The following is a 23,564-nucleotide window of genomic DNA, read 5'->3' as shown; positions in this document are numbered from 1 at the left end:
AACGACATGGTCATTGTGAATTTTCAATGTATACTACTATATAAAATAGACATTTACCATTTGCTCTTTCGACGACTTTGTAATTTTATATAGCAAAAAATTTTGAGCAAACAAACAAAAATTACAAAGCTAAAAATAGTACCATATATCGTAAAAGGATGAAATTTAAAAAAATTTCAACCTTGAAACACACAAATGTTGCAACAACGACGAAAAAAATTTTTTTTTTTCACATTCAAAGAATTATTTTAATAATAATAATCAAAATCATTGATAATCGATAATAATGAATAAATCATGAAATGAAATATAGAAAGAAAGTATTGCTGCTGTGTGTGGATTTTTGGACATTTTTTTTTTTTTTTGACAAACAAACTATAATTTAGAAATGAAATGAAAAATAAAAGGAAAAAAAAAACTAAAAGGGAATGTATATCAATTTATCAATCAAATCGGTATTAATCAATAATCGATAAAACTTTGAAATTTAAATGGTATCAAACAATAAAAATAGATTATATATACGATTATAATGGTTGATGTGATGTGATTATGTAATGAAATGAAAGAAAGTAAGAAAAAACAATGTCGTGTCATGTGTTTTTTTTTGTCCTGATAAGGGGGTGGTGGTGGTAGAATTTCCGGTTAACCAAAAAAAAAAACAAAAACAATTTCTGTTTTTTTTAAGTGCTGAAAAGATGAAAAAAAAACAATATCAGATTAACAGAATAGTGCTTGAATTATTAAATGGATGATCAAGTTTTTTTTTTATTGATGTGTTTGTTTTGGTGTGTGTGTGTATGTGTTTTTTTTGTCGTGGAGATAAAAACAACAGCCTTACTCATCTAATAAAAGAATTAGGCTTCATTATATATATATTCTGATGACGACGATTTAACTTTACTATTATTAAAGATATTATGTATGTCTTTTATCGATGACCATTATCTTTTTGTTTATCCAAAAATATCATATGCCATATAGACCATATCATCGGATCCATTTGCCGGTATTGCTGGATGATCGGGTGGCAACAAAACGAAGCCGATAAAATTGAACAAACGTATCATGACGTCTATGTTTAATAGAATCAAAAAAAAAAGAAGTTATGATTAGATTATGTCCGAATAAAAAAAACAAGTTTTTGTTTATCACTATATTATCATATATTATATTACTTACTTCGATCAGGATTTTGTTTATCCAAATAAACGACAACCTTTTTGCAATGCAATTCCTCTTCAGCGAATTCTAGCAAAGCGATAAACGCTTCTTTCGAATTTCCTGTCGGTGGTTGCGAAATGTACACATAGAGAATTTCGTTGATTAACACCGATTCCCATTGTACTTCAATCGAATCCAGCAATGTTATCTTGACAGTAATTTTAATTGGTTCTTTAATTGAATGTTTACTTAGCTCATCGATCGGCAATTGAATTGATGATGGAGGTGTTTGACCGAAAAATTTACTGCTGTTATTGAATAATGGACTGCCGTTGCTAATATTGTTGTTGAATGGATGGCTAAAGATTCTATTAATATTTATTGGGGGGCTGTTGCTGCTTTCGTCCACGACCGTAATGGATGTTTGATTTTGAATAGGTGGAGCTGTGATATTCCCGTTAGGGACATCAGGAATACCTGCAATAATATCATGAAGATTATGGTTGCCATGATTATTAAGAAAATGATGTTGATGATGATGATGATTGGGATATAAAAACAAAACAGACATTGAGAAATTTTATTATCATCATCATTCAATTTGATACAGCAAAAAAAAAATTATATAATAAAATTATAGCCGAATTGTTATTGTCGTCGATGATAATTTATCTAATGGTATATCATTGAATGATTTACGTCATTTATATAATATATACTACCATATATTATCATTATTATTGTGGCAAACAAAAAAAAACAACACAATCGACAACAGAATAAAAAGAAAAAAAAATGTATTACTTACCACAGCGTTCCTGTGCCGAGCGAGACGCAAAAATGTCTCAAAGGAACGTATCCTTCGAGAGAATCACTACTAAAAATATAAAACAAAACAAAAAAAAACAATTATTATTCGAGAACAGCAAACACAAATTCATTCAAGATAAAAATGAAATAAAATATCAAAGAAAAAGCTGAATAAAACATTTTCATTCTTTGACAAATCACAATTGTTTCACATCACGCAAAAACATTCAAATTCAATTTGGCATTGTCTCAAAAAGAAAAAAACAAATGAAAAAATTCACACAACACCATCATCAAAATCATTTCATAATTTACGTCATCAAAACAATAAAGATAATTACGAATGATGATGTGTTTGTGTATACGAGTTTATTATCATGACAAATATTGAAAAACAAACATTTAGATCCGATCGGATATATGAATGTGTATTATAATCATCTAATCCAGTGTTTCCCAACCTTTTTTTCTTCGCGAACCCCCGGTAGTTTTTTCTTTACAAAATTCGAGTACATACAAAGTTACCCTTTGCATATCCCACGAACCCCCAGGGGTTCGCGAACCACCGGTTGGGAATCACTGATCTAATCGATCATAGTCAAAATCATGTGTTTGTTTTGTAAAAGAAAAAATCAATCATCAATCAATCAATTATATAATCTCTATATTACTACAAAAAATGATGAGGGGTCAAAGTCATTTTGGACGATTAATTCAAAAAAAAAAAAAAATGATAAACACACACACGCACAAATTCATTTTTCAATTCGATTAAAATGTTTGTTCAATACAAAGTTCATCATTCTTTTTGTTCTTTATCAACATAAAAAAAATTGTACTTTGAATTCCATAATAATAATCAATTAAAAATCATCCATCATTCGACCTTCAAAATTGATAAACAAAAACTCTGTCTATTTGTTGGACTATGATTTTTGTCTTTTTCTATATCCTGTTTTTCATCATTCAATTTCTTTCGATTATTATACTACTACATTCAAGAAAAAAATCATATGATAATTGGAGAGAGAGAGGGATTTTATTTTTGGTTATCATTCTCATTCATAAACCTAAATAAATATTTGCCAATAAGTATATATAATCAACAGACAACATATAGATGAAATTATCATTATGAAATTTACTGAGAAAAAAAAACAAACATTTCTTTATCTTTATCTCGAAAAAAATGGATCGATAATCAAAGGAAAAAAAAATGTGCACAGACACACCATAATATGACTACTACTAATATATCAATGTGGAAAACCAGTCGATCGACGACGAGTAATGATGGTATATGTGCAATAACAACAAAAATAAATTCTCAAAGAAATCTTGTTTCGAATGAATAACAAAAAAAAAGAAGTACCTCCAAAAGCAAACAGAGAGGTATATGAGAGGATCATGAGATTCATTCGAATCTTATGATTTAGACAACAAATGAAAAAAAAAATTCGAATTTTCAGCATTTAACCCTCCACCACACAATATCGATTGTATCATAAAAAAATCAATATTTAAACACAAAACAAAAAACTTACCTCAATTCATAAAGGTTACTACTACAATTACTCATTAATGCTGGCATCTTTATATTTTCGTCGTCGTCTTGATTACTATTACAACTGGGCTTTGAGTCGGATAAAATTGCTTGAAAACCTATTTTAAGGGGTTTGAAAATGAAAAAAAAAATTTGAGATTTAAATCAACAAAATCAATCAATCAATAATGATAATTAAATGGATAATATTTATAACGGGTTAAAAATGGAAATCAATATTGTTTGTATAACAACTGGAAGCGGTCAAACATAAGACATCATCACACACACACACACACATACAAACACGTACATTGATCCAAAGAAAAAAAAATTAAGAAAAAAATTTTGAAAGTCAAAAACAAAACAAAAAATATACTTACAAGTCGTACTCATACCGAATTTAGTGAATACAAAACAAAGAATGACGCATCGGATTCAAAAATGCACAATTTATAAGTTGGAAAAAAAGCGACACATACACAAAGTGATAGAAACGAGCAGCGATTTATCAGTGTGTGTGTGTATTATAACAGCATCAGCAAAAATGAGCATGAGCAACAACAACAACAACAACAACAAAAATTTCCCATGGCAACACTTTAAAAAAAAAACCAAAAACATTGGCGTCAAATGTTGATGATGGGAGATGATGATTTTTCTATAGCTGGTTCTGTTTGCTTTGCTGTAAATCTTTTTCTTTTTTACGGATACCTTTTTGTTGTTGTTGTTATTATTTATTGGAGCCAAGATCATACGATTCAAGTATCACTTTTTAAAAGAATCACATGTGTGTTTTGTGTCGAAATAGTCGATGTTTTTGGTTTGTTTGTTTGTTTGTTTGTTTATGTAAATTTTGTGTTATTTTTTTTTTGAATTTTCATTTCCAGAATTCTGATAATTTTTTTTTCTTGGTTTCCAAACATGGCTGAACGTAAAGCTACAAATAAATATTATCCACCCGATTGGAATCCATCAAAAGGATCGATCAATAAATATCGTGGTAGTCATCCATTACGTGAACGTGCAAGAAAACTTGATCAAGGAATACTTATAATTCGTTTTGAATTACCATTTAATATATGGTGTGATGGATGTAATAATCATGTTGGTATGGGTGTTCGTTATAATGCACAAAAATCCAAAATCGGGATGTATTATACAACACCATTGTATAAATTTCGTATGAAATGTCATCTATGTGATAATCATTTTGAGATACAAAATGATCCAAAAAATCTGGATTATATCATATTGAATGGTGCACGCCGTCAAGAAAATCGTTGGGATCCATTGGAAAATGAACAGATTGATGTGGATAAAAATGTGTCGAAAAAAATCAAAACCGATCCAATGTTTAAATTGGAAAATGAAACAATGGATAAGAGAAAAGCTACGGAAAATAAAAATGTTATTGAAAATCTGGAACAATTTCAAACCCGATGGAAAGATGATTATTCAATCAATTGTTCATTACGTCGAACATTTCGTACGAAACGTAACGAATTGAAAACACGTGCCAATAATGATGTTTCATTGTTACAAAAATCATCACTACCAATCACAATGCATTTGGTATCCGAATGTGAACAAGATAATAAAATGGCCAAATTAATGAAATTACAATCAAAAGAAACACCTGAACAACAAAAAGTACTTAAACGTAAACAAATATTGAATCAATCAATTTTTGGCATTACGCCTAAATATCCAAAATGTTCATTGTCATTGGAAAAACCGAAACAAACAAATCTGTCGTCGTCATTGTCGTCTATGACCGATATGGTTAAATTGAAAACCACCTTTAATACATCATCATCAACGACAATGATGAAACCACAGTGTTCCATATCGTCCATTGTCAATTACAATGAATCAACCGATGATGATGGTGATTAGATTAGAAATTGAAAAATAAAACATAATCGATCATTTTGTGTGTAAATAAATTTAAAAAAAAACCGATGAGATCTGGTCACAAATTTTCAAATAACCAAAAATTTCTCAAGCAAAAAAAAAGGAAAAATACCCACCAACCAAACCATCATCACATGTAACAAAAACGTAAATCTCAGCAAAGCAGATTGTCGAAAAAAATCATGTGATCATCGAGTGTGTGTGTGTGTGTGCGAGAGAGAGATAGTTATGATCAAATCATGAAATGAAATGAAATGAATGAATGAATGGAAATAAAAAATAGTCATGTGATAGTAGATTTCGCTTGCCAGATTAGTAAAAGTATTTGTATATTGAAAAAAATTGGAAAGATATAAATAAAAAAAAATGTCAACAACAACAACAAAAAAAAGACGAGAATCAAAAAAGTAATGTAGTTGCCACTAGAAAAAAAAATTATTCAATTAGCCAAATTGGTAGCCATTGATGATGATGATGATGATGATGTTATGGTCGTCGATAATGTTGTTACTGGTGTCGCCGTCGTCGTCGTGGTTGTTGTCAATCCCAATGATGATGATGACGATGATGATGATGTGGATGTTGATGTTGGTTGATGATGTTTTCTTATATGCAAAGCTAGATTATGTTTCCAATATGATGCATAATTACAATCATTATATGTACAACGAAAATTTTTCGGACCATGTAATGCCATATGCTGTTTCATGGCCACTTTATATGCAAATGCTTTACCTTTGATTTGGGTGATTAGAAAAAAAACAAAAATGGTCATCAAATTTGTTGATTTTTGTTTTGTTTTGTTTTGTTTTGTTCAACTTACCACAATGTTGACAAACATGTCTATAACCATTTGGATTAATCGATTGTAATGTTGTTGATGTTTTTTTTGTTCCATTGTTATTCTGACCATTCGTTGTTACAATAAGACCGGATTTTCGTGTTCGTTTGACAGTTTGACTTATGCCATTATTATTATTATTATTAGAATTAGAATTGATTTTTATATTAGGCACAGTTATCACCGGAATTTGATCAAATTGTTGTTGTTGTTGTTGTTGTTGTGTAACCACATTGTTGTTTATTAAAGCTTGATGTTGTTGAGCATGTTTTTGCATATCGGATAAATTATCAAATCCAGCATCACAATATGTACAACGGAATTCTAATTTTCCATGTTGTTGTTGTTGTTGTTGTTGTAATTGTTGCTGCTGATGGACATTATTATTATTATTATGTACACGTTTTTCATGAACATTTCGAGAACTTGTTTGTGTAAATTTCCTATTACAACCATTTATTGAACAAATATATGGCCGATCACCAGTATGGCTACGTTTATGTGATGCTAAATAATGTTTATTGAAATATTTACCACAATATTCACAAATTTCTAATTTTTTACTATTGGCAGCGATATTATTTGTTGTTGTTGTTGTTGCTGCTGCTGCTGCTGTTGTTGTTGTTATTATTGCCACTGTATTATTATTGGCCATAATTGGATATGTTGAATTATTGTTATTCTGATGATTATATTGTTCTAAATCTTCTAATACCATTTTTGGAACAAATATACTACCACCACCACCACCACCGACACTATCATCATTCATTTTAATTTCAGTTGATAAATCTTTTTTAAAATATTCTTGACTAATAATTTCCTGTGCATTTGTAAAATCACCACTATGATAAACAACAACAGTATGCTGCTGTGGTTGCAATTGTTGTTGCTGCTGATTCTGTATGTTCGATGATTCCAATTGTTGAAATGTTTGTGCAGTATTTTTTGGCGATGATGAATCAACCAATGAAGTTGATAATAATTTTAAATGTTCTTTGAATAAATTTCCTTCGTTATCTATTAGTTAAAATTAAGAGAAGAAAAAAAAATTGAAATTAATTCCATCATTTGGTTGTTTTGTTACTTACCTGATATTCTTGTATGTGATGATTGAATGGATTCGGTGAGAAATTGAATTTGTTTATCATATTTCAGTATATTTGTTTCATATGATGATTTTTCGGTATAATAATTTGCATATAGTACATTTTCTTTCGATACTGATATCATTTTTTCCACCATATTCCTTAAATGATTTAAATATTTCAATATTTCCACATGTCTTTGTGTTAGAATTTTACATAATTCTTTATAATTTTGTTGTTGATCCATTAGTAATTTATTTTCTGATTCAAGAAAATTTATCTTATTCGTTACATTAGCCATGGTTTTTTTTTGCTTGAACAAATAAAATTCGATGATGATGATATAGAATGATGATGAGAATATAATACACACTTACACCGTTTCGTGTAAAGATTCGAATGAGATTAAAAAAAAAAATTCATTCAAATATGACGAACAACCATGGCCAAACACTATGAAAAAAAAATCGAATATAGAATTTTCAAATTCACAACAACATAATTCAATTCAGAGATTCAGATTCAATTAGAATTTGAAAATTATTCTTTGTGTTTTTTGTTCACCACAAATTCAATAATTGTTAATGAATTGAATATAGATCAATAACAACAACAACAACAACAAATTCGATGATGATGATCCATTTTATTGTAGCGATTTTATTTTTCTTGTTTGTTGTTGTTGTTTTGATGATATAATAATGATCAACCGATTGCAAGTACCAAAAAAAAAAAATTTCTTTAAAAAAAACACTATTACAAATAGACAAAATTAGACACAACAACAACAACAACAACAACAACGATAATAATATATTGAATTGAATTGAATTGAATAAATGAATACACATCCATCCATCATATATAAACATACATACATATATAATAAACACACACATATATGGAAAGTCTCCTCGAGTTGTTGTTGTTGTTGTTGTTGTAGTTGTGGTATATATAAATATCAAATGTATATGTTATATATAGATGTATGAATGGTATGTGTTTGTGGATGTGCATGTATTATATTATGCTGATATATACAGTGATAACTCGCTTAAATATTGGTTAATCATCGTTTCCAAGAATGGCCAACAATCTTATACATCATATAGATAGATACCACTGTATATAAATATACATGGATGGATGGATGGATCCATTATTGTGTAAATACGTTGTATATATATACATTGATGATGATGATTTAGGTGTGTGTGTGTGTGTGTGTATGATATGGAAATTTTTCGGTTTTTTTTTCATTTTTCATTTATTTTTGTTGATTGAACAGATTTATAATTAGAAATTTTTTTTTTAGCATTACGTTGTTGTTGTTTGTTGGATGTGTAGAAAATCATAGAAAAAAAACTCATCCCACACTTATAATATAACGAATGTTTGGTTTTTAAAAAAAATAAAAATAAAAATCTAACATTTGTGTGTTATATAAAAATAAAAATAAAATGTATATATTCACAGTGTATACACAATATATACAAATTCAATTTTTTATTTATTCGCGCCACATATAATGATTAACTTGCATTGTATGAATTTGAATCGAGTCATTCAATGTGTGTCTATTTATTTTTCGAATAATTTTTTTCGTCCAAAAAAAAATTATGGCTACTGTTGATGATAATGACAGCGATTCAAAAATGGCCAATGAATCAAATTCTGAATTACAGAATTCTGAAATAAAAGAAGAATCGGCTAAAATAATACTTCCTGAACCATTGACAAAACTTTCACCACCATTGAATGTTTATTTTCTTGAACAAATGAAAAATGGTTTATCAATCTCAAATATTTCGATCATTAAAAATCGGCTAATTTTTGGCCGTGCACGTGACTGTGATATTCCTATGGATCATCCATCAATTTCTCGTTATCATGCCGCTTTATTATGGGCACCAAAGAATGATCAGGAATTTGAAAATGGTTAGTTTACATCTAAATTTTGTTTTTTTGTTGCAATTTATTCATTGGAATTTTCTTTTTTTTTTTACTCAACACAGGAACAAACAATGAATCTTTTTGGTATTTGATAGACTGTGGATCAACTCATGGAACTATTTGTAATAAAAAGTCTATTGATCCAGGAAAAATGATCAAAATATCTCCCAATAATAATTTGTTTCGATTTGGTGCTTCCACTCGTTTATTCACATTGGGTTCTCGTGATGAATATGATGATTCGGACAATTCAAATGACGAAGTGATACAACAACCGAAACAAATGGTACACGAAGATAGCGATGCCTGTACATGGGGAATGTCATTAGCAGATTGTAATGATGAAGATGAAGAAACTGGCGATAGTATGGCCCTTAAATCTATTATAGCGGCAATGAAAGATGGCCAATCATCGCTACAATTGGCCAATGAAAATGTCTATTCAGATAATCCATATAAATGTATTCAACAATGGTTTGAACATGAAGGATATGATTTTGATTACAAAACTGATTCGATTCATAATAAATTCAAATGTACATTTGAACTTCCTATCGATGGCCAATGGATCCCTGTTGAAGGTCAATTGATGACCAAGAAAAAAGAAGCAATCACCGATGCCTGTCTTCGCTGTTGTAAATTACTCGATCAAGCTAGTTTATTGTTTGCATGGCAACGAAAAGATTCGGCTAGAGAAAAGGCTCGAAAAAAATTCTATGATGATGATGATGATGATGATCTTCTGGATGAAACGATCAAATCGAAAAACAAAAAATTGAAAAAAGATACCGAAAAAGTAGAAAATTATGATTCTCTCAATGCTAAATGGAAAGAAATTAATACCGAATTATGTCAGCTTAAAATTCGTTTGGCCACCATTGGGCTAGAACCAGGCGTCACACCAGAAATTCCGGAAAACTTGACCGATTCACTAGATGTTTTCATGAATTCATTAAATCAAAAGAAATATGGCCTGACTATGAATGAAAAAATTGAAAAATCCAATTTAAAGATGAAAATCAAACAACTTGAACAAGAACAGACAAAAATAGAAAAACTGATTCAACTAGCTAAACCAACTGAAATTATTATGAAAAATTTGACCACTAAAACAGAACCAATAATAGAACGATCTTCTAGCTCAAAAAATGAAGACGAAATTAAAATTGAAAAAAAGAAACCGGAAAAATCGATAACCGAAATATCGAATGAAAAATTTATTGAATCCTCTACGAATCGAATGGCAGACAACAATGATAAATGTGAAACAACCATACAACAGAATTCTCAATCTATGAATTCTAAGAAAAACTATAAAGAAATTCGTAAAATTCGTCAAGAATCAATAATCGAAGCTATTAGAAAAGAGAAACGTTTAGAAAAACAACAACAACACCAACAACAGCAGCAGCAATCGATTGAACCGGATGATGATTTTGTTGATTGGATTCCACTTGATAATCAAACTGGTGATGGTCGTACACATTTAAATGAAAAATTTGGTTATTGAAAATCATCTGACAATTATCATCATTTCATCTTATTTTATATTCCCGTTTTTTGTTTCTATCGATAACACTGTTAATTACGATTTTCTCGGTTCAGAAACTAGACAAATTGCTTCAACAATCAATTGGATTGGTTCATTATTGCAAAGGAACAACGATTTTTTTTGGAAGGAATACGAGTGTCATGTTGATGCTGTTGTTAGTTGTACTCGTCAAGCAGCTGAATCCAGTTTTGAGTCTCTCAAAAAAAAAAATTTTTTTTTCTCTCTTTCTTGATTCGAATCCGTACTCAGTTATTATTACTTTATTATATATATAAGCAACAAACATTTTGTTTATTATTTTGTTGGAGAAAAAAAAACTTGACATGTAAAAGAAAATTTTGAAAAACAACAATTCAATTCAATTCAATGGCCATTGGCCAAACCGTCATCATTTGTAAATTGGTGAATTATCGATTTTGAAAATTATAATAATAAAAAATGAACCTACACACTCATCATCATCACTTGATAAATTGATGATTTGATTTGATTTGAACTTTTATCTTTATTGTGCAAGTGTGTGTGTGTGTGTGTGTGTGTGTGTGTACGCGTTCATTTTCAATGATGATTTGATTTGTGATTTGAAAGTGATTTGGTTGATGAGTTTTGTTTTTTTTTCTATTCATATTTGTCAATCATCATCATCATCATGATCGAAATTTTCAATCGAATCAATCATCTACAATAAAAAAGCAACAACAACAACAACAAGAAAACCTTTCAATTGTGTGTGTGTGTTCATGTAAATCTCTGCAGGTGAAAAAAAATTTTTTGTGTGCATTTTTTAATATAGAACAAATGACAACATCCAAACAAAACAAAACAAAAAAAAAATTCAAAATCTTCAGCCCTTCCATTTCATTCCGCACACACACACACACAAATCATGTAAGTTGAAAGATCAAAGTCATCATCATCATCATCATCGAATTGTTCTCGAAAAAAAAAACTTTTTTATCTTCTGTGTGTGTGTGTATGTGCATTTGTTCCACCATTATCTCTTTGTTCCATATTGTTAAAGGTCTTTTTTGCTCTCTCTATTTCGCTTTCCTGAGTCATCACATATATCTCTGGATCATGGATCTTAATTTTCTTCTGCAACAACAATTGTCTGGAGAACAATGATAATTAGTCATTTTTTTTTCTTCTTCTTCTTTGTTGTTACTTTGTTGTTATCTCTAGTTCAATATGGTTGTAGTTTGAAGAAGAAAAAAAAATTTTTTTTTCCATTCGATAAGGTTCGTTTTTTTTTGCTGTTGTCTTTGTTCTCAAACACACACACACACACACACAAGTTACCTGTATCTTTTTTCACAGTTTCTGGACGCAATACACACACACATATACAAAGTAAATAATAAGTGATTTATGTATGTATGATGATAATGATTGACATTGTTCACGTATATATCAAAAAAAAAGAAAAAAACAAACAAAATCACAGAGACATATTCTTGTGGTTGTGTATCACAATCATCATCATCATCATCATTGTTAATTGATTTTGTGTGTATATGAGGGTGGTGCGAAACAAAACAAAAAAATTGATAATTTTGGAATTTCCATGATTAAAAAAATTTACATGTGTTTGTCCTCAAGTAACCAACCAAAGACCCACCCACCTTGCAATAAATGCCAAATTTTCTCAGGAAAAAAAACATTTTTTTTTCGTATATAAATTTAGATTTTTTTTCCTTTGAAAATTCATACTCATCATCATCATTATCGCTGTCATCATGTCGATTGAAGAACAATTCGATGCTGCCGTCAAAGTCATACAATCATTACCTAAAGATGGTAAAAGATGAATATTTCTTTTGTTTTTTTTTTAATAATAATTTTTTTTTCTTTTGAAATTCTGTTTAGGATTTTTTCAACCATCCAATGAAATGAGACTTAGATTTTATGCATTTTTCAAACAAGCCACTGAAGGTCCAAATACAACAAAAAAACCAGCATTCTATGATATTATTAATCGTTATAAATGGGATGCATGGACAAAATGTGGTCAAATGTCACGTACAGAAGCAATGTTATTATATGTTGATGAATTGAAAAAGGTTAATTTTGTTTGTTTTTTTTTTGATCAATTCATCTAATGATTAATATTTTTTTGTTTTTGGTAACAAAAAAAAGGTAATCGAAACCATATCAATGACACATGAAGTGTCTGAATTTTTGGATTTACTTGGACCATTTTATGAATTTTTACCAGACGATATGACTAATGGCAAAACTAATAATGGATCCACATCCGCTGACACCACCACCACCACCGCCACCACCACCACTAATACAATGACAAAAAAAGTTAATGGTGAAAATATTGGCCAAAATCAAATAGCTACGAGTAGGTCTTGATTTTAATTTAACATTGATTGATTGTGATTTTTTTGCATTTAATATGCAATATATATTTGAGAACAAAACAAAACAAAAAACAAACGAACAAATCATAAGCTTCAAAACCTCAACTCAATCTCTATCTCTATCTCTATCTCTATCTATCTATCTCAACCAATGATAATTGATTTATCGTTACAAACAAAATTGGAATTGGTCATTTTTTTACGTTATTTTTTTCCACGAATAATAAACAAAATATATAATTTGATACAATGAAATAATAATAATAAAATACAAACAAAACGATGAAAATATCAAATTTCGAATGTGTACCAATCATCATCATCATCATCATCATCGTGGCAAAAAAAAAAAAAAAAAAATATCGTTCATTGTGTACGTTCGAAATTCGAATGTCCAAACATTCAAATTGTTCATTTTGTTTGTTTGTTTATTTGTTTGTTTGTTTGTTGATTATTATTGAAAAATCAAAAAAAAAGTGCTAACAATTTCTTTTTTTTTGTTTCATTTTTCTCTCTTTCTTCCTATATATATATCATTCCATATTGTATCTTATTGTTTGCTCGTTCAATTGTATATGTTTGATTCGAAATGTATGGTAGCCACCATCATTAATAATAATCATAATCATCATGTTGAACAAGAAAATTTTACTATTACCTATGATAGTGATGGTGATGAATTTACCGATACAATTGATTCGTCATTTTCACCACAACATCAACAAGTACCGAAAATTTTTTGCAATACATTCAATGATGATAATCATGATGATGATTCGATTATCAATGCTCATCATCATAGTAATAATAATATGAATAATCAAAATATGTCTAGTCTTGTTGGTGAAAAAAATTCACCCATTATCAACAATCGATCCGAATCGAAAACAATAAATCAATCATCGTCATCCGTAGCAGCAGCAGCAGCAGCACCACCACCAAACGTATTACTCGATTTCAATGAACAATTAGCTGTGGCAATATTTCAGTTACAAAATTCATTGGATCGTATAACGAATCGTGTACATAAATTGGAACAGCAGCAGCAGCAACAACAACAACAGGTCACCATCAGACAACAACAACAATCATCAATATCCGGTATAAATGATAACAATCAAAATAATAATGGCTGGCCATTTCGTGAATTACGGCCACAAACAACTTTATTTATATTGACATGGCCAATGGCTGTCTTTTTTCTACTCAATTATTTGCAACGAATACGAAAAAAATGATTCAATCAATCAATCAATCGATGGGAGAAAAAAAATTCATAATTTTTTTATTATTATTATTATTAAACTCAAGTCTTTAGACTTTATTTGTTACAACAAACAAAATAGATAATCAAAAATAATAAACAAACAAAAAAAAAAATGCAAATTTGAAATTCATCATTTGATTATATAAAATGGTCAATCATGTGCTAAATTATTATCAATTTATATCAATTTAAAAACATTAATTTTACTTATATTATATCATATTTCTGTGTTTATGTATGGGTGTGTGTACGATATAAATTATTGATTTGATAATTATTGAAATGATGATGATGATGATTAGACGAACCAGGAAGAAATATTATATTTGATTACAATTGGAAAAATTTTTTTTTCTTTTCAAAAATCTATTTTTCTTGCTATAATTTTCTTCTTTTGATTATAATGATGAGCAATAATTGTAGTAGTAAATAAAAACAATGTCTATCTACATAATTGATGATGATGATGATGTGGATGTGGGTGTAGATGTGGATGTGGATGATAACGAGTATTCGTACATTTTTTTTGTTATTTTTTTATGTGAAAATGTGTGGTTATTTTTTCTGTTGTTTACATAAATTATTATTACAATTTTTTTATATCTAAAATCATCACTATCACAGTAATGGTGATAACACATACATAAACACACACACAAACACACAATATAACAACAACCGGCAACAAATATTGATCCAAATTCCAAAAATTGATTGAATATATAAGTATGTGTGTGAGTGTGTGTGTGTGTGTTTGTGTAGCAAATGTGATGAGTGGAGAAAAGAAAAATTGAAGAAATTATTAGTTAAAATTAATAGTTTTTTTTATGAAAATAATTTTTAGTTGGATACGCTCATTCGATCATTCCATTTACCATTACCATTAGTATTATTAGTGCTACCGGAACTCCAATCATGTGTTCCTTGTATAGATGTATAATGTTTACTTGATGTTTTATTAAATACGGGCAATAATTCATTTGCTTCGCTTGATAAAACTTTTAGATAAATTATTGCATCGGTACCATAACCTTCAAGTGATGATATTACTAGATCACCTTGTAAATATCGAGCATATAATCGTGATATTGGTAAACCATAACCATAACCGGCTAATGGTGCAGAATTCATTCCAGAAGCAGATGGTTGTGGTGCCGTTGAATACATGTATTGAAATAACATGTCACGTGATGAACGTGGAATTCCGCCACCTTTGTCACAGATCTATAAAAATTGATTATAATAAGAGAATTATATTCCCGATAAAAATCTTATTAAATTTATTCACCTTAATGGTCAAATCTTCTTTGGCTTTGACGATTATGGTTTTGATTGCTGGCAGATCATCATCTTCATGATGTGATTCAACAACAGCTCGCATTGCATTTTTATACAATTCAAACAAGATATGATAAAGATGAGAAGGTGTATATACTATTGTCACTGGACCGTCTGGATCGGAAGCTGAAGATATATGCAAAAAATTAAAATGGCAAAAATAGAAAACAAATAAAATTTCAATTTTAACTTACCATTTAATGTTTCAATATCGATACCAGGTGATGTCAAATAATATTGGTCACAAAGAAAACGAGCATTATCATAGGCATCATAGGCTATTGCTTTTACATCGCACTGATAATGTGATAAAAAATGAAATGAGCAAAAATGATGATTGTAAATTAATTAATTTTACACAAACACTCACATTAGGATCAATACAGCCAATATTACGTGGACTTTGGTTATGAAGATCTGAACCGAATAATGCAGCATGTTGATTGATGAGCATACGAATTGAAATACGACTCATATAGAATCGATTCAGAAAATATTGTATACAATGTTCAAGATGTTGATCAACCGATGATGATTGTTTTAATTCAATAATTCCTTGAGCCATTGTTTCGACAACATTCGAATGACGATTACGTATTTTGACCAATGTATCACAAAATAATTCCAGTACTTGAGCCGAATCTGATGATGCATTTTCAAAGTTTAATATTTCATCAAAACTTCGTTCATACCAGCTTTTAACTAATTCAACTGAAGGCATCTCTAATAGGCTATTTGGTAATAGATGTAATTCTTTCATAATGTTCGCTATACGAACAGGTAATTCTTTACGTAAAAATAGGAATGATGTTTTTTCACATTTTTCTTGGCCTAATTTTTAAATGAACAAAAAAAAGATGAAAATAATATCGATCAACAAATAAAAAATTTAAAAAAACATACCAAATTGAAGAAATTTTTCAATCGAAAGTGGTGATGGATTAAAACGTGAATAATAGTCCACTTGTTTGAGGACTTCACGATAAAGAATTCTTGTTATTCTCATTGTGTGAATTTTTTTTCTATTGTTCAATTGTCACACATATACAATATAATGAATGAATGAAATGCAAACTAAATGAAAAATCACTTGATTTTTTTTTCTGTTTCGTTATCTAAACAATCATCAATAAGATGATGATGATCACATAATCATGCGATTAAAATTTAAAAAACATTCGATCATTACACAATCAATCAATCAATCAATTAGGAAAAAGACCAACAACAACAACAAAAATAAATAAATACGCGGTACACTTATTATAGTGAAAAAAACAACTTTTCTAATTTGGCACAATCAATCTGATTGGACTTTGTTATTGACTGGATTTATATATCACACCACACTTGATGTTGTTGTTGATTATAATGATGATGATGACAAAAACAAATCATAAAAAAAATTGTTCAGCGGCCTTGTTATTTAATTCAATATATTTCTTCGTATGAGTTTGAGTATTTGTGTGTATGGTTGGTTGGTTGGTGTTGGTGGTTGTTATTGTGGTGCAATTTTTTTTTCTTCTTTCATTCAATTAGGAATTTTTCATTCTAATTTCTTTTCTTTATATAATGGTGGATACAATGATTATTTTCGATGATAAGCTGATTTTCTTTTCATATATCTTCTTTATATGTACTAAAACAAAAAAAAAACAAAATCTTAATCAAATTTCAGTTGTCATGAAGAAAAATAAAAAGTAAAAAAAAGTACATTCAACAAAACAGGGCTACTTCGATTATGAAATTTCAATCCAATTTCAATAATGATGATGATGATGATGACGAAGGTTATTGGTTCCGAATATTTTTGTTCGTTGAATTACATTAGTTTCAGATCTCTTTCTCATTATATATAGCAGAACAAAAATAAAGATGATGATGATGATGATGTTTTTTTCTGATGAATGTTTGATAAAAAAAAACTTGAAAAACAAAATTTGTTTGTGGTTTTGTTTTTAATAAAGAATCCAGATGCCGATGATGATAATGATGGAATAAACGACGTCATCGGCTGTATGTCTATGTGTGAATGTAATATCACAAAAACACAATACACCTTCTTTTTGGACAAAATATCTTCAATTGCATGGATGGATGGTGGTGGAAAAAGACAAACGAAAACTATTCGTCAAAACAACATAAATCTGCGCAAAGGGCTTTTTTTCCACTCACTATTTATTTGAAGCTTGTGAGTATGTCTTTCTCTTTTATTTTGTTGAATTATCCAGCCGTTTTTTTGTTTGTTTGTTTCTTCTCTCCACGACGACAGACGATCCTGGAACACAAGATGAAAACAAACATTAATAATAATGGAATGGAATGGAATCAATAGAGCAATCATGTGATCTACAATGTTTATCGATTGTTTTTTTTCCTCTATTGATTCATTCATGAATTGAAAGTAAAATGAAAAAAAAGAAAAGAAAAATCATTTATCATTTTTTTTAATTATTCAATTCATTAAAGCATATATACACTGTATGTATTTATAAAAAAAAAATACGGAATAGTCTTTTTGATGTCAAATTTAGAATGTTTTCCATGGATACACACCTACCGTTTGTTAGATATCATATGATGATGATGATAATGATGATGATAGTGGTGGTGGTGGTTATCCTCGCGTCGTCATCAACGATATCGTAACATTAAAAATAGTAGGGATAGCACCATGGTGAACAACAACTTGAAATAAATGTACTTTTTTTCTGTTTGATTTGTTTGCCAAAAAAAAAGAAAAAAAAATTTTTCTGTTTATCACCGATATTTTTTTTTCTGTTTGGATTCGAATTTCGAATCATCAAAAATAGTAATAGTAGTAGTAGCAGTAGTTATCGATATAATCGATATTTATAATTTTCAATATTTTGAAATTTTTTTTCGGTATTTTCAAAATTAATATAAAATCAATGAATCATTCAATGATCTTTTTCAATTAATCATCATGTGATTTATGACGATGATATAACCACAGACACACACACACACACGAACGGAATTATTATTATGCATTGTTTAATATTTATCCACAATTCAATCAAAAAAACAAAAAACAAAACTCTAAATTTAGATTTGAAAACATTTCTTCAACAGTCATTGTATGTGATGTACTTTTTTTTCTCTCTCTCTCTCAAGACATTCATATCTTGTTACAATCATCATCATCAACGACAACAACCACATGAAGATTTTTTTTTTTTTGCTGTGTTTGTTGTAGGTTCAGCAAATACCAACGGTAAACCAAACAAAAAAAAAATGTACATTTTCCCTCAAAATCAGACAGAATTGAGTAAGACACTGAAAAAAAAATTTGTCATTTTTCGGACATAAACGAATCAAGTGAATGAATGGAAAAAAAAATATTTATTATATAGATCAACAAAAATCAAATGGTAAATATAATCATCAATTTAAGGCAAATCATCAAATGTTTTTTGTTTTTTTTTGTTTTTAAATCAAAATTTTCTTCTTCCGATGACTATGACGATGACGACGACGACGACAACCATGGACGATAATTGATCGGGTTTTCTTTTCTTCTCATTTCTCTTGATCTTGCTGTAGGTTTGCCTGTAAGATTTTTTATGTTGTTGCTGTTGTTGTAAATTTGTATTGTATAAATTTTTAAATATAAAAAAAAAATTTGAAAAAACCTATTACACACACACACCGTTATTATTATTAGAAAATAAGTGTGTTTGTATTTGTAGCTGTTAATATATTCTTGTGGTGTATGATATATATTTTCCAGAATTTATACATTTTTTCTTTGCTCTTTCAGGTGTTCGTTCCATCATCATTAGTTAGTTATTACCAACCTTTATTTCTTAATGCATTGAATTTATTATCAGTTTGTAATGATTCATAACGATCATTATTCGATGATGATCGTGGCAATGGTGGTGGTGGCTGTGCTACAATACGTGATGATATTAAACCAGATCGTACTGGTTGAAATGTTTTAGCATCGGCTATTGCTTCATCTGTTGCACCTAGATCAGGAAATTCGGCAGCATCATCAATTCTTGGTGCTTGTTTATCCGATTTTTTATTCATTTGTATTGAACGATTTGATTTCGATTTAAATAATGCGGCTGATAATTTCGATAGATCAATACCACCATCATCGGCGATTATTTTTTCATTTTCTGGTTTCTCCGTTTCATCGGATGGTGTTGCAGTTGATTCATTTTGGTCATCATCATTATCCACTTTTTCTGCATCAGAATCATCATCATCATCACCACTATTATCACCATCTTTTGTATCCTCTTCTTTACGTCCCCATGGTGTATCGATAGCTTCTTTTTTAATATCTTCTTCTTTTTCTTGTTGTTCATCGTCACTAAAAAATTTTTTTTTTCCAATAAAATTTAAAAAGTTCAAAATTCAAATTAAATGTATATATATGAACAATACTTACTCAATGGTTAGAGCTTGTATTTTTAGGCCAGAATAATCTTTATTTTCATCTTCAAAATCATTCCATTCACCATCGTCCTGTTTTCATGTGAAAATTCGATTTTTATATATAGTAAAAATAACGGTAATTCATTCATTCATTCATACCTGAACAAAACCTTCCAAATTGCTCAACAATTGTACAGATGTATTATCTTTTGAGTCATTTTCTTTACATTTTGTTTCATATTTTTGCACAAAATCTTCACTGGAAATGCCTTTCGTTTTTTTCTTTCGATTTTTATCCTTTTTGGCAAAAAAATCATCAAGGTCAGCAGACATTTTTTTTTAAATTTCTGTTGGTTGGTTTTATTGCTGAATAGTACAATGTGCGTGTGTGTGTATGAAGATCAAGGAAAAGAAATGCAAAAAAAAATCATGATTAAAAATTTTTGTGGAAAAAAAACTTAAAATAGATCTACAAAGCAGATTAATAATATGTTATTTATATTCGTCTTTGCAAAGAAAAACGAAACAATTAAAACGAAAAATGAAAAAAAAAATTCTCGATCGAATTCGATCCATAACATACCTTTTAAATGATGAGAAATATGGATGATTAGATTGAAATTCTGGAAATTTTTTTGTTTTCTTCAATCAAAATTCACTCGAATCACTCGGTAAAAAAAAATTTTTTATGTAAAAAAAGATGTACGCAATCAAAATGTAATACATGCGTTTCACGTATATCAAATAGCAACGTTATACACACACACACACAAATTATTACAATAAATGTGTATTCGTATGCTTTTCTGTGGTGTGTCTGATGTGATGATAGAATTCGATGCCATTCATAAATGACATAGACATGATATATAAACGTCCACTTTTAAAAAAAAATATGAACCTACAGCCATCTATTGTACTAGAACAAGATTAAAATGAATATATTTGATTTGATTCGATTATTTTTAATTTCAAAATATATTCAATCCATCCATAATGTGTGTGGAAATTAAAAACGTTGATTGGTGATTGATTGATAATCCAAGCAACAACAACAACAACAACAAAAAAAGGGAAAATACAGATACAATGTATAGCATATATAGAATTTTTGTATATATAAAAAACATGGATTTCATAATAAATAATTTAATCCTTTTTTCGGATTTCAGCTTTACCATTTTTCGAAAGATCCGCTTTAACAGTACCATTTTCTGATGTATTTTTAGCTATTTATAATAAGAAAGAGAAGAAATATATTAAATTATTGAAAATCTTCATCATCATTTTCTTTATCTAATCTTACAGGTTATAAAATCAGAAAGTGAATCCCAAATACCACCGAAACATAATGCACAGAAAAGATTTTCAAATGGCAAAAATGGATCATGAATGCCTAACAATACGGATGATAGCTTGAAATAGATGAAAAATATGACAACACCTAAATAGACTAATGAATGTGGAGCAGAAATTAGATCGGTTTTTTTATCCAAAATGAACACCACTGAAGCACCGATTGAAGCTTTGGTTGCACTGTAATAGAGAAACAAAATTGATTGATTGAACAAACATCAAATGAATGAATGAATGAATGATGTAAAAACAAACTTACAATGATGGTGACATAAATTCAATGGCCGTCGGTGTCCATACACCACGAATACAACGTTCTAAAAGCTTTGAAAATGAGCTACCATTTCCTTTGACCGTACCGATAATGATCATTATTATGAATGAATTTGGATAAAGACTAGCTGCATGATTAACACCGTCATTAATTTTTTTACAACGTATAATCTCTTTCATGATTATTATTCCCAATTTACATGGCAAGAATTTTATCAATTTATAGACAAAATCGAATGGTGAATAGAATAGAACGTACCTGGAAAAAAATGAATTAAAATTAAAAAAATTAAAATTCAGATCAATACAATCCAAACATGTGTATTACCAAACAGCCGTAGCCAATATAATATGATTTGTACTTTTGAATGATGAAACAATTGGTTCACCGAGTAGAAATGCCGATAAAATATTGCCAGCAAATGCCGATAACATGAATGAAATCCAACATGCAAATGGATGTTTTCGTGAAAATACATGACATCCTAGTGAATAATGCAAAACAAATGTAAACACAAGGGAATAAATTCATTAGATTTGTATGATCATACCTGTTGATAGATCATCACGTAGATAAAGACCAGTAACAATGAAATGGGCAACATCAAAATATGGATACATTTTGAGCTGTGTAAGCTCATTGGCTAGATCCAAAAATATAATTGGATCCATCGTTTTTTTTTTTGTTATGATTATGTTTGCTTCGATCCGATGATCAAATCAGATGGTCGAAAATTATCAATGTTCGAATTGTTGAATGAAAAAAAAACACGATGAATGAAACAAAAAAAAACCACAACAGCAGTTTATAAGGTCGATGGCGAATGACAGAGAATCGTGTTGAAAAAAAAACGAAATTCAAACAAGAATGCCATACAATATATATTGTGTATGATATTCGTTAATTAACTATTTTTTTCTATAAGTGAATTCGAGGTCGAGTGGAAACAAAAAACAGAAAAAAAATTTCACTAAAGCGATTCTTTCCCACTTGAATGACAATGAGCTGAATATAAGAATCATCATATAGAATAGAATGTATGTCGGGATAAAATTAGCATCATCATTTTTTTTTCTTCTTCTTCATATCCTCATGTTGAATACATTAAACCGGCAGCTGCATCACATTTTCTTTTCTCTTTTTTTTCTTTTTGGTTCATCGTCGATATATATTCGTTCGACGCATTGTCGGAATATGTTGTCTATATATATTACATATTTGATGGTAACACACTATATTCAGATAGATTAAATTATCATCAACCAATCATTATCATCAAATATATGTAATTGATGAACATCTTCAACACTGTAAATCATATATTAAAATCGATAAAATGGTTGATTTTTTTTTGTCGCCGAAATTTAATCAATAAATAAATGAATAAATGAATAAAGTGAAACCCAAAAAGGTTTTACTATCAATATATCTGATCATTTTATCTGGTTATTCAACGAGATTTTTTATATAAAATTATCAAATTAAATTTTTTTTGTTTAACAGAAACAGAAAGTGATATAACCGAGTGTTGAACATTTCATATATACAATGTTCAGTGTTTTCGAAATAACGATATAATCGATTATGAAAACTATCGATATCGATATCGTATTAAATGCCACATGCATTCGTGCATTTGCGCATTCGCACATGCTGGTTTTGTTTTGTTTTTTTTTATT

At 29.1% G+C, this 23,564-nt stretch overlaps 8 protein-coding genes across 13 annotated transcripts; 3 read left to right on the top strand and 5 right to left on the bottom strand.

The window, feature by feature from the left end:
• Positions 1-219: 219 nt before the first annotated feature.
• Positions 220-4,072, bottom strand: LOC124491101 (Ornithine decarboxylase antizyme). Of its 2 annotated transcripts, none has more exons than XM_075734819.1 (5): positions 3,901-4,072; positions 3,519-3,636; positions 1,973-2,041; positions 1,183-1,641; positions 220-1,075 (listed from the first exon to the last, which is right to left on the bottom strand). In XM_075734819.1, exons 1-4 carry the CDS (start codon positions 3,911-3,913, stop codon positions 1,632-1,634), a joined length of 210 nt encoding a protein of 69 aa, XP_075590934.1. In that variant the 5' UTR covers positions 3,914-4,072; the 3' UTR covers positions 220-1,075; positions 1,183-1,631. The 2 variants fall into 2 exon arrangements, with proteins under 2 accessions (XP_075590934.1, XP_075590935.1); XM_075734820.1 differs by having other exon boundaries at positions 1,973-2,038; positions 3,901-4,040.
• A 369-nt stretch (positions 4,073-4,441) lies between these two features.
• Positions 4,442-5,494, top strand: LOC124490713 (coiled-coil domain-containing protein 130 homolog). The gene has a single exon (XM_047053261.2). It carries the CDS (start codon positions 4,442-4,444, stop codon positions 5,414-5,416), a length of 975 nt encoding a protein of 324 aa, XP_046909217.2. The 3' UTR covers positions 5,417-5,494.
• A 238-nt stretch (positions 5,495-5,732) lies between these two features.
• Positions 5,733-8,237, bottom strand: LOC124490712 (uncharacterized). Of its 2 annotated transcripts, XM_075734818.1 has the most exons (4): positions 7,367-8,237; positions 6,666-7,295; positions 6,258-6,617; positions 5,733-6,169 (listed from the first exon to the last, which is right to left on the bottom strand). In XM_075734818.1, the coding sequence occupies exons 1-4, from the start codon at positions 7,662-7,664 to the stop codon at positions 5,874-5,876; spliced, it is 1,584 nt and encodes a 527-aa protein (XP_075590933.1). In that variant the 5' UTR covers positions 7,665-8,237; the 3' UTR covers positions 5,733-5,873. The 2 variants fall into 2 exon arrangements, with proteins under 2 accessions (XP_075590933.1, XP_046909216.2); XM_047053260.2 differs by having other exon boundaries at positions 6,258-7,295.
• A 654-nt stretch (positions 8,238-8,891) lies between these two features.
• LOC124491222 (kanadaptin) lies at positions 8,892-11,317 on the top strand. The gene is made up of 2 exons (XM_047053856.2): positions 8,892-9,301; positions 9,379-11,317. The coding sequence occupies exons 1-2, from the start codon at positions 8,983-8,985 to the stop codon at positions 10,824-10,826; spliced, it is 1,767 nt and encodes a 588-aa protein (XP_046909812.2). The 5' UTR covers positions 8,892-8,982; the 3' UTR covers positions 10,827-11,317.
• On the top strand, positions 11,170-14,625 carry LOC124491100 (uncharacterized). Of its 3 annotated transcripts, XM_075734815.1 has the most exons (6): positions 11,457-11,889; positions 12,051-12,106; positions 12,553-12,665; positions 12,735-12,928; positions 13,005-13,218; positions 13,838-14,625. In XM_075734815.1, exons 3-6 carry the CDS (start codon positions 12,605-12,607, stop codon positions 14,473-14,475), a joined length of 1,107 nt encoding a protein of 368 aa, XP_075590930.1. In that variant the 5' UTR covers positions 11,457-11,889; positions 12,051-12,106; positions 12,553-12,604; the 3' UTR covers positions 14,476-14,625. The 3 variants fall into 3 exon arrangements, with proteins under 3 accessions (XP_075590932.1, XP_075590931.1, XP_075590930.1); XM_075734817.1 differs by lacking the exon at positions 12,051-12,106 and having other exon boundaries at positions 11,170-11,756; XM_075734816.1 differs by lacking the exon at positions 12,051-12,106 and having other exon boundaries at positions 11,170-11,839.
• On the bottom strand, positions 14,515-18,011 carry Pdk (pyruvate dehydrogenase kinase). Of its 2 annotated transcripts, XM_075734814.1 has the most exons (6): positions 16,746-17,379; positions 16,213-16,673; positions 16,037-16,139; positions 15,793-15,968; positions 15,386-15,728; positions 14,515-15,119 (listed from the first exon to the last, which is right to left on the bottom strand). In XM_075734814.1, the coding sequence occupies exons 1-6, from the start codon at positions 16,846-16,848 to the stop codon at positions 15,091-15,093; spliced, it is 1,215 nt and encodes a 404-aa protein (XP_075590929.1). In that variant the 5' UTR covers positions 16,849-17,379; the 3' UTR covers positions 14,515-15,090. The 2 variants fall into 2 exon arrangements, with proteins under 2 accessions (XP_075590929.1, XP_046908188.1); XM_047052232.2 differs by having other exon boundaries at positions 14,515-15,728; positions 16,746-18,011.
• A 1,177-nt stretch (positions 18,012-19,188) lies between these two features.
• LOC124490453 (uncharacterized) lies at positions 19,189-21,045 on the bottom strand. Its single transcript, XM_047052949.2, has 4 exons — positions 20,839-21,045; positions 20,415-20,621; positions 20,269-20,345; positions 19,189-20,190 (listed from the first exon to the last, which is right to left on the bottom strand). The coding sequence occupies exons 2-4, from the start codon at positions 20,586-20,588 to the stop codon at positions 19,656-19,658; spliced, it is 786 nt and encodes a 261-aa protein (XP_046908905.2). The 5' UTR covers positions 20,589-20,621; positions 20,839-21,045; the 3' UTR covers positions 19,189-19,655.
• Positions 21,046-21,201: 156 nt separating this feature from the next.
• Positions 21,202-23,441, bottom strand: LOC124490451 (trimeric intracellular cation channel type 1B.1). Its single transcript, XM_047052947.2, has 5 exons — positions 22,436-23,441; positions 22,213-22,369; positions 21,871-22,143; positions 21,562-21,791; positions 21,202-21,484 (listed from the first exon to the last, which is right to left on the bottom strand). The coding sequence occupies exons 1-5, from the start codon at positions 22,554-22,556 to the stop codon at positions 21,405-21,407; spliced, it is 861 nt and encodes a 286-aa protein (XP_046908903.1). The 5' UTR covers positions 22,557-23,441; the 3' UTR covers positions 21,202-21,404.
• Positions 23,442-23,564: the final 123 nt, after the last annotated feature.

Source organism: Dermatophagoides farinae, chromosome 10, assembly GCF_024713945.1.
Source record: "Dermatophagoides farinae isolate YC_2012a chromosome 10, ASM2471394v1, whole genome shotgun sequence".
NCBI classification, from domain to species: domain Eukaryota; kingdom Metazoa; phylum Arthropoda; class Arachnida; order Sarcoptiformes; family Pyroglyphidae; genus Dermatophagoides; species Dermatophagoides farinae.
This window is presented reverse-complemented; position numbering and strand designations above follow the sequence as displayed.

Bases quoted from the DNA above. Each gene is read 5' to 3' on its own strand.
- Pdk (XM_047052232.2), bottom strand. From the start codon at position 16,848: ATGAGAATAACAAGAATTCTTTATCGTGAAGTCCTCAAACAAGTGGAC. The intron at 16,140-16,212 runs GTGAGTGTTTGT...TCACATTATCAG, and splicing joins TTGGCTGTATTGATCCTAAT to TGCGATGTAAAAGCAATAGC. The intron at 15,969-16,036 runs GTAAGTTAAAAT...ATATATCTTCAG, and splicing joins CGATATTGAAACATTAAATG to CTTCCGATCCAGACGGTCCA.
- LOC124491101 (XM_075734819.1), bottom strand. The intron at 2,042-3,518 runs GTAAGTTTTTTG...TTATATTTTTAG, and splicing joins AGTAACCTTTATGAATTGAG to TAGTGATTCTCTCGAAGGAT.
- LOC124490453 (XM_047052949.2), bottom strand. From the start codon at position 20,588: ATGTCTGCTGACCTTGATGATTTTTTTGCCAAAAAGGATAAAAATCGA. The intron at 20,346-20,414 runs GTATGAATGAAT...ACATGAAAACAG, and splicing joins ATTTGGAAGGTTTTGTTCAG to GACGATGGTGAATGGAATGA. The intron at 20,191-20,268 runs GTAAGTATTGTT...AAAATTTTTTAG, and splicing joins ATACAAGCTCTAACCATTGA to TGACGATGAACAACAAGAAA.
- LOC124491222 (XM_047053856.2), top strand. From the start codon at position 8,983: ATGGCTACTGTTGATGATAATGACAGCGATTCAAAAATGGCCAATGAA. The intron at 9,302-9,378 runs GTTAGTTTACAT...TACTCAACACAG, and splicing joins TGATCAGGAATTTGAAAATG to GAACAAACAATGAATCTTTT.
- LOC124491100 (XM_075734817.1), top strand. From the start codon at position 12,605: ATGTCGATTGAAGAACAATTCGATGCTGCCGTCAAAGTCATACAATCA. The intron at 12,929-13,004 runs GTTAATTTTGTT...AACAAAAAAAAG, and splicing joins ATGTTGATGAATTGAAAAAG to GTAATCGAAACCATATCAAT. The intron at 13,219-13,837 runs GTAGGTCTTGAT...AATGTATGGTAG, and splicing joins CCAAAATCAAATAGCTACGA to CCACCATCATTAATAATAAT.
- LOC124490713 (XM_047053261.2), top strand. From the start codon at position 4,442: ATGGCTGAACGTAAAGCTACAAATAAATATTATCCACCCGATTGGAAT.
- LOC124490712 (XM_047053260.2), bottom strand. From the start codon at position 7,664: ATGGCTAATGTAACGAATAAGATAAATTTTCTTGAATCAGAAAATAAA. The intron at 7,296-7,366 runs GTAAGTAACAAA...TTTAACTAATAG, and splicing joins ATCACATACAAGAATATCAG to ATAACGAAGGAAATTTATTC. The intron at 6,170-6,257 runs GTAAGTTGAACA...CCCAAATCAAAG, and splicing joins ACATGTTTGTCAACATTGTG to GTAAAGCATTTGCATATAAA.
- LOC124490451 (XM_047052947.2), bottom strand. From the start codon at position 22,556: ATGGATCCAATTATATTTTTGGATCTAGCCAATGAGCTTACACAGCTC. The intron at 22,370-22,435 runs GTATGATCATAC...ATTATTCACTAG, and splicing joins ACGTGATGATCTATCAACAG to GATGTCATGTATTTTCACGA. The intron at 21,792-21,870 runs GTAAGTTTGTTT...TCTCTATTACAG, and splicing joins GAATTTATGTCACCATCATT to TGCAACCAAAGCTTCAATCG.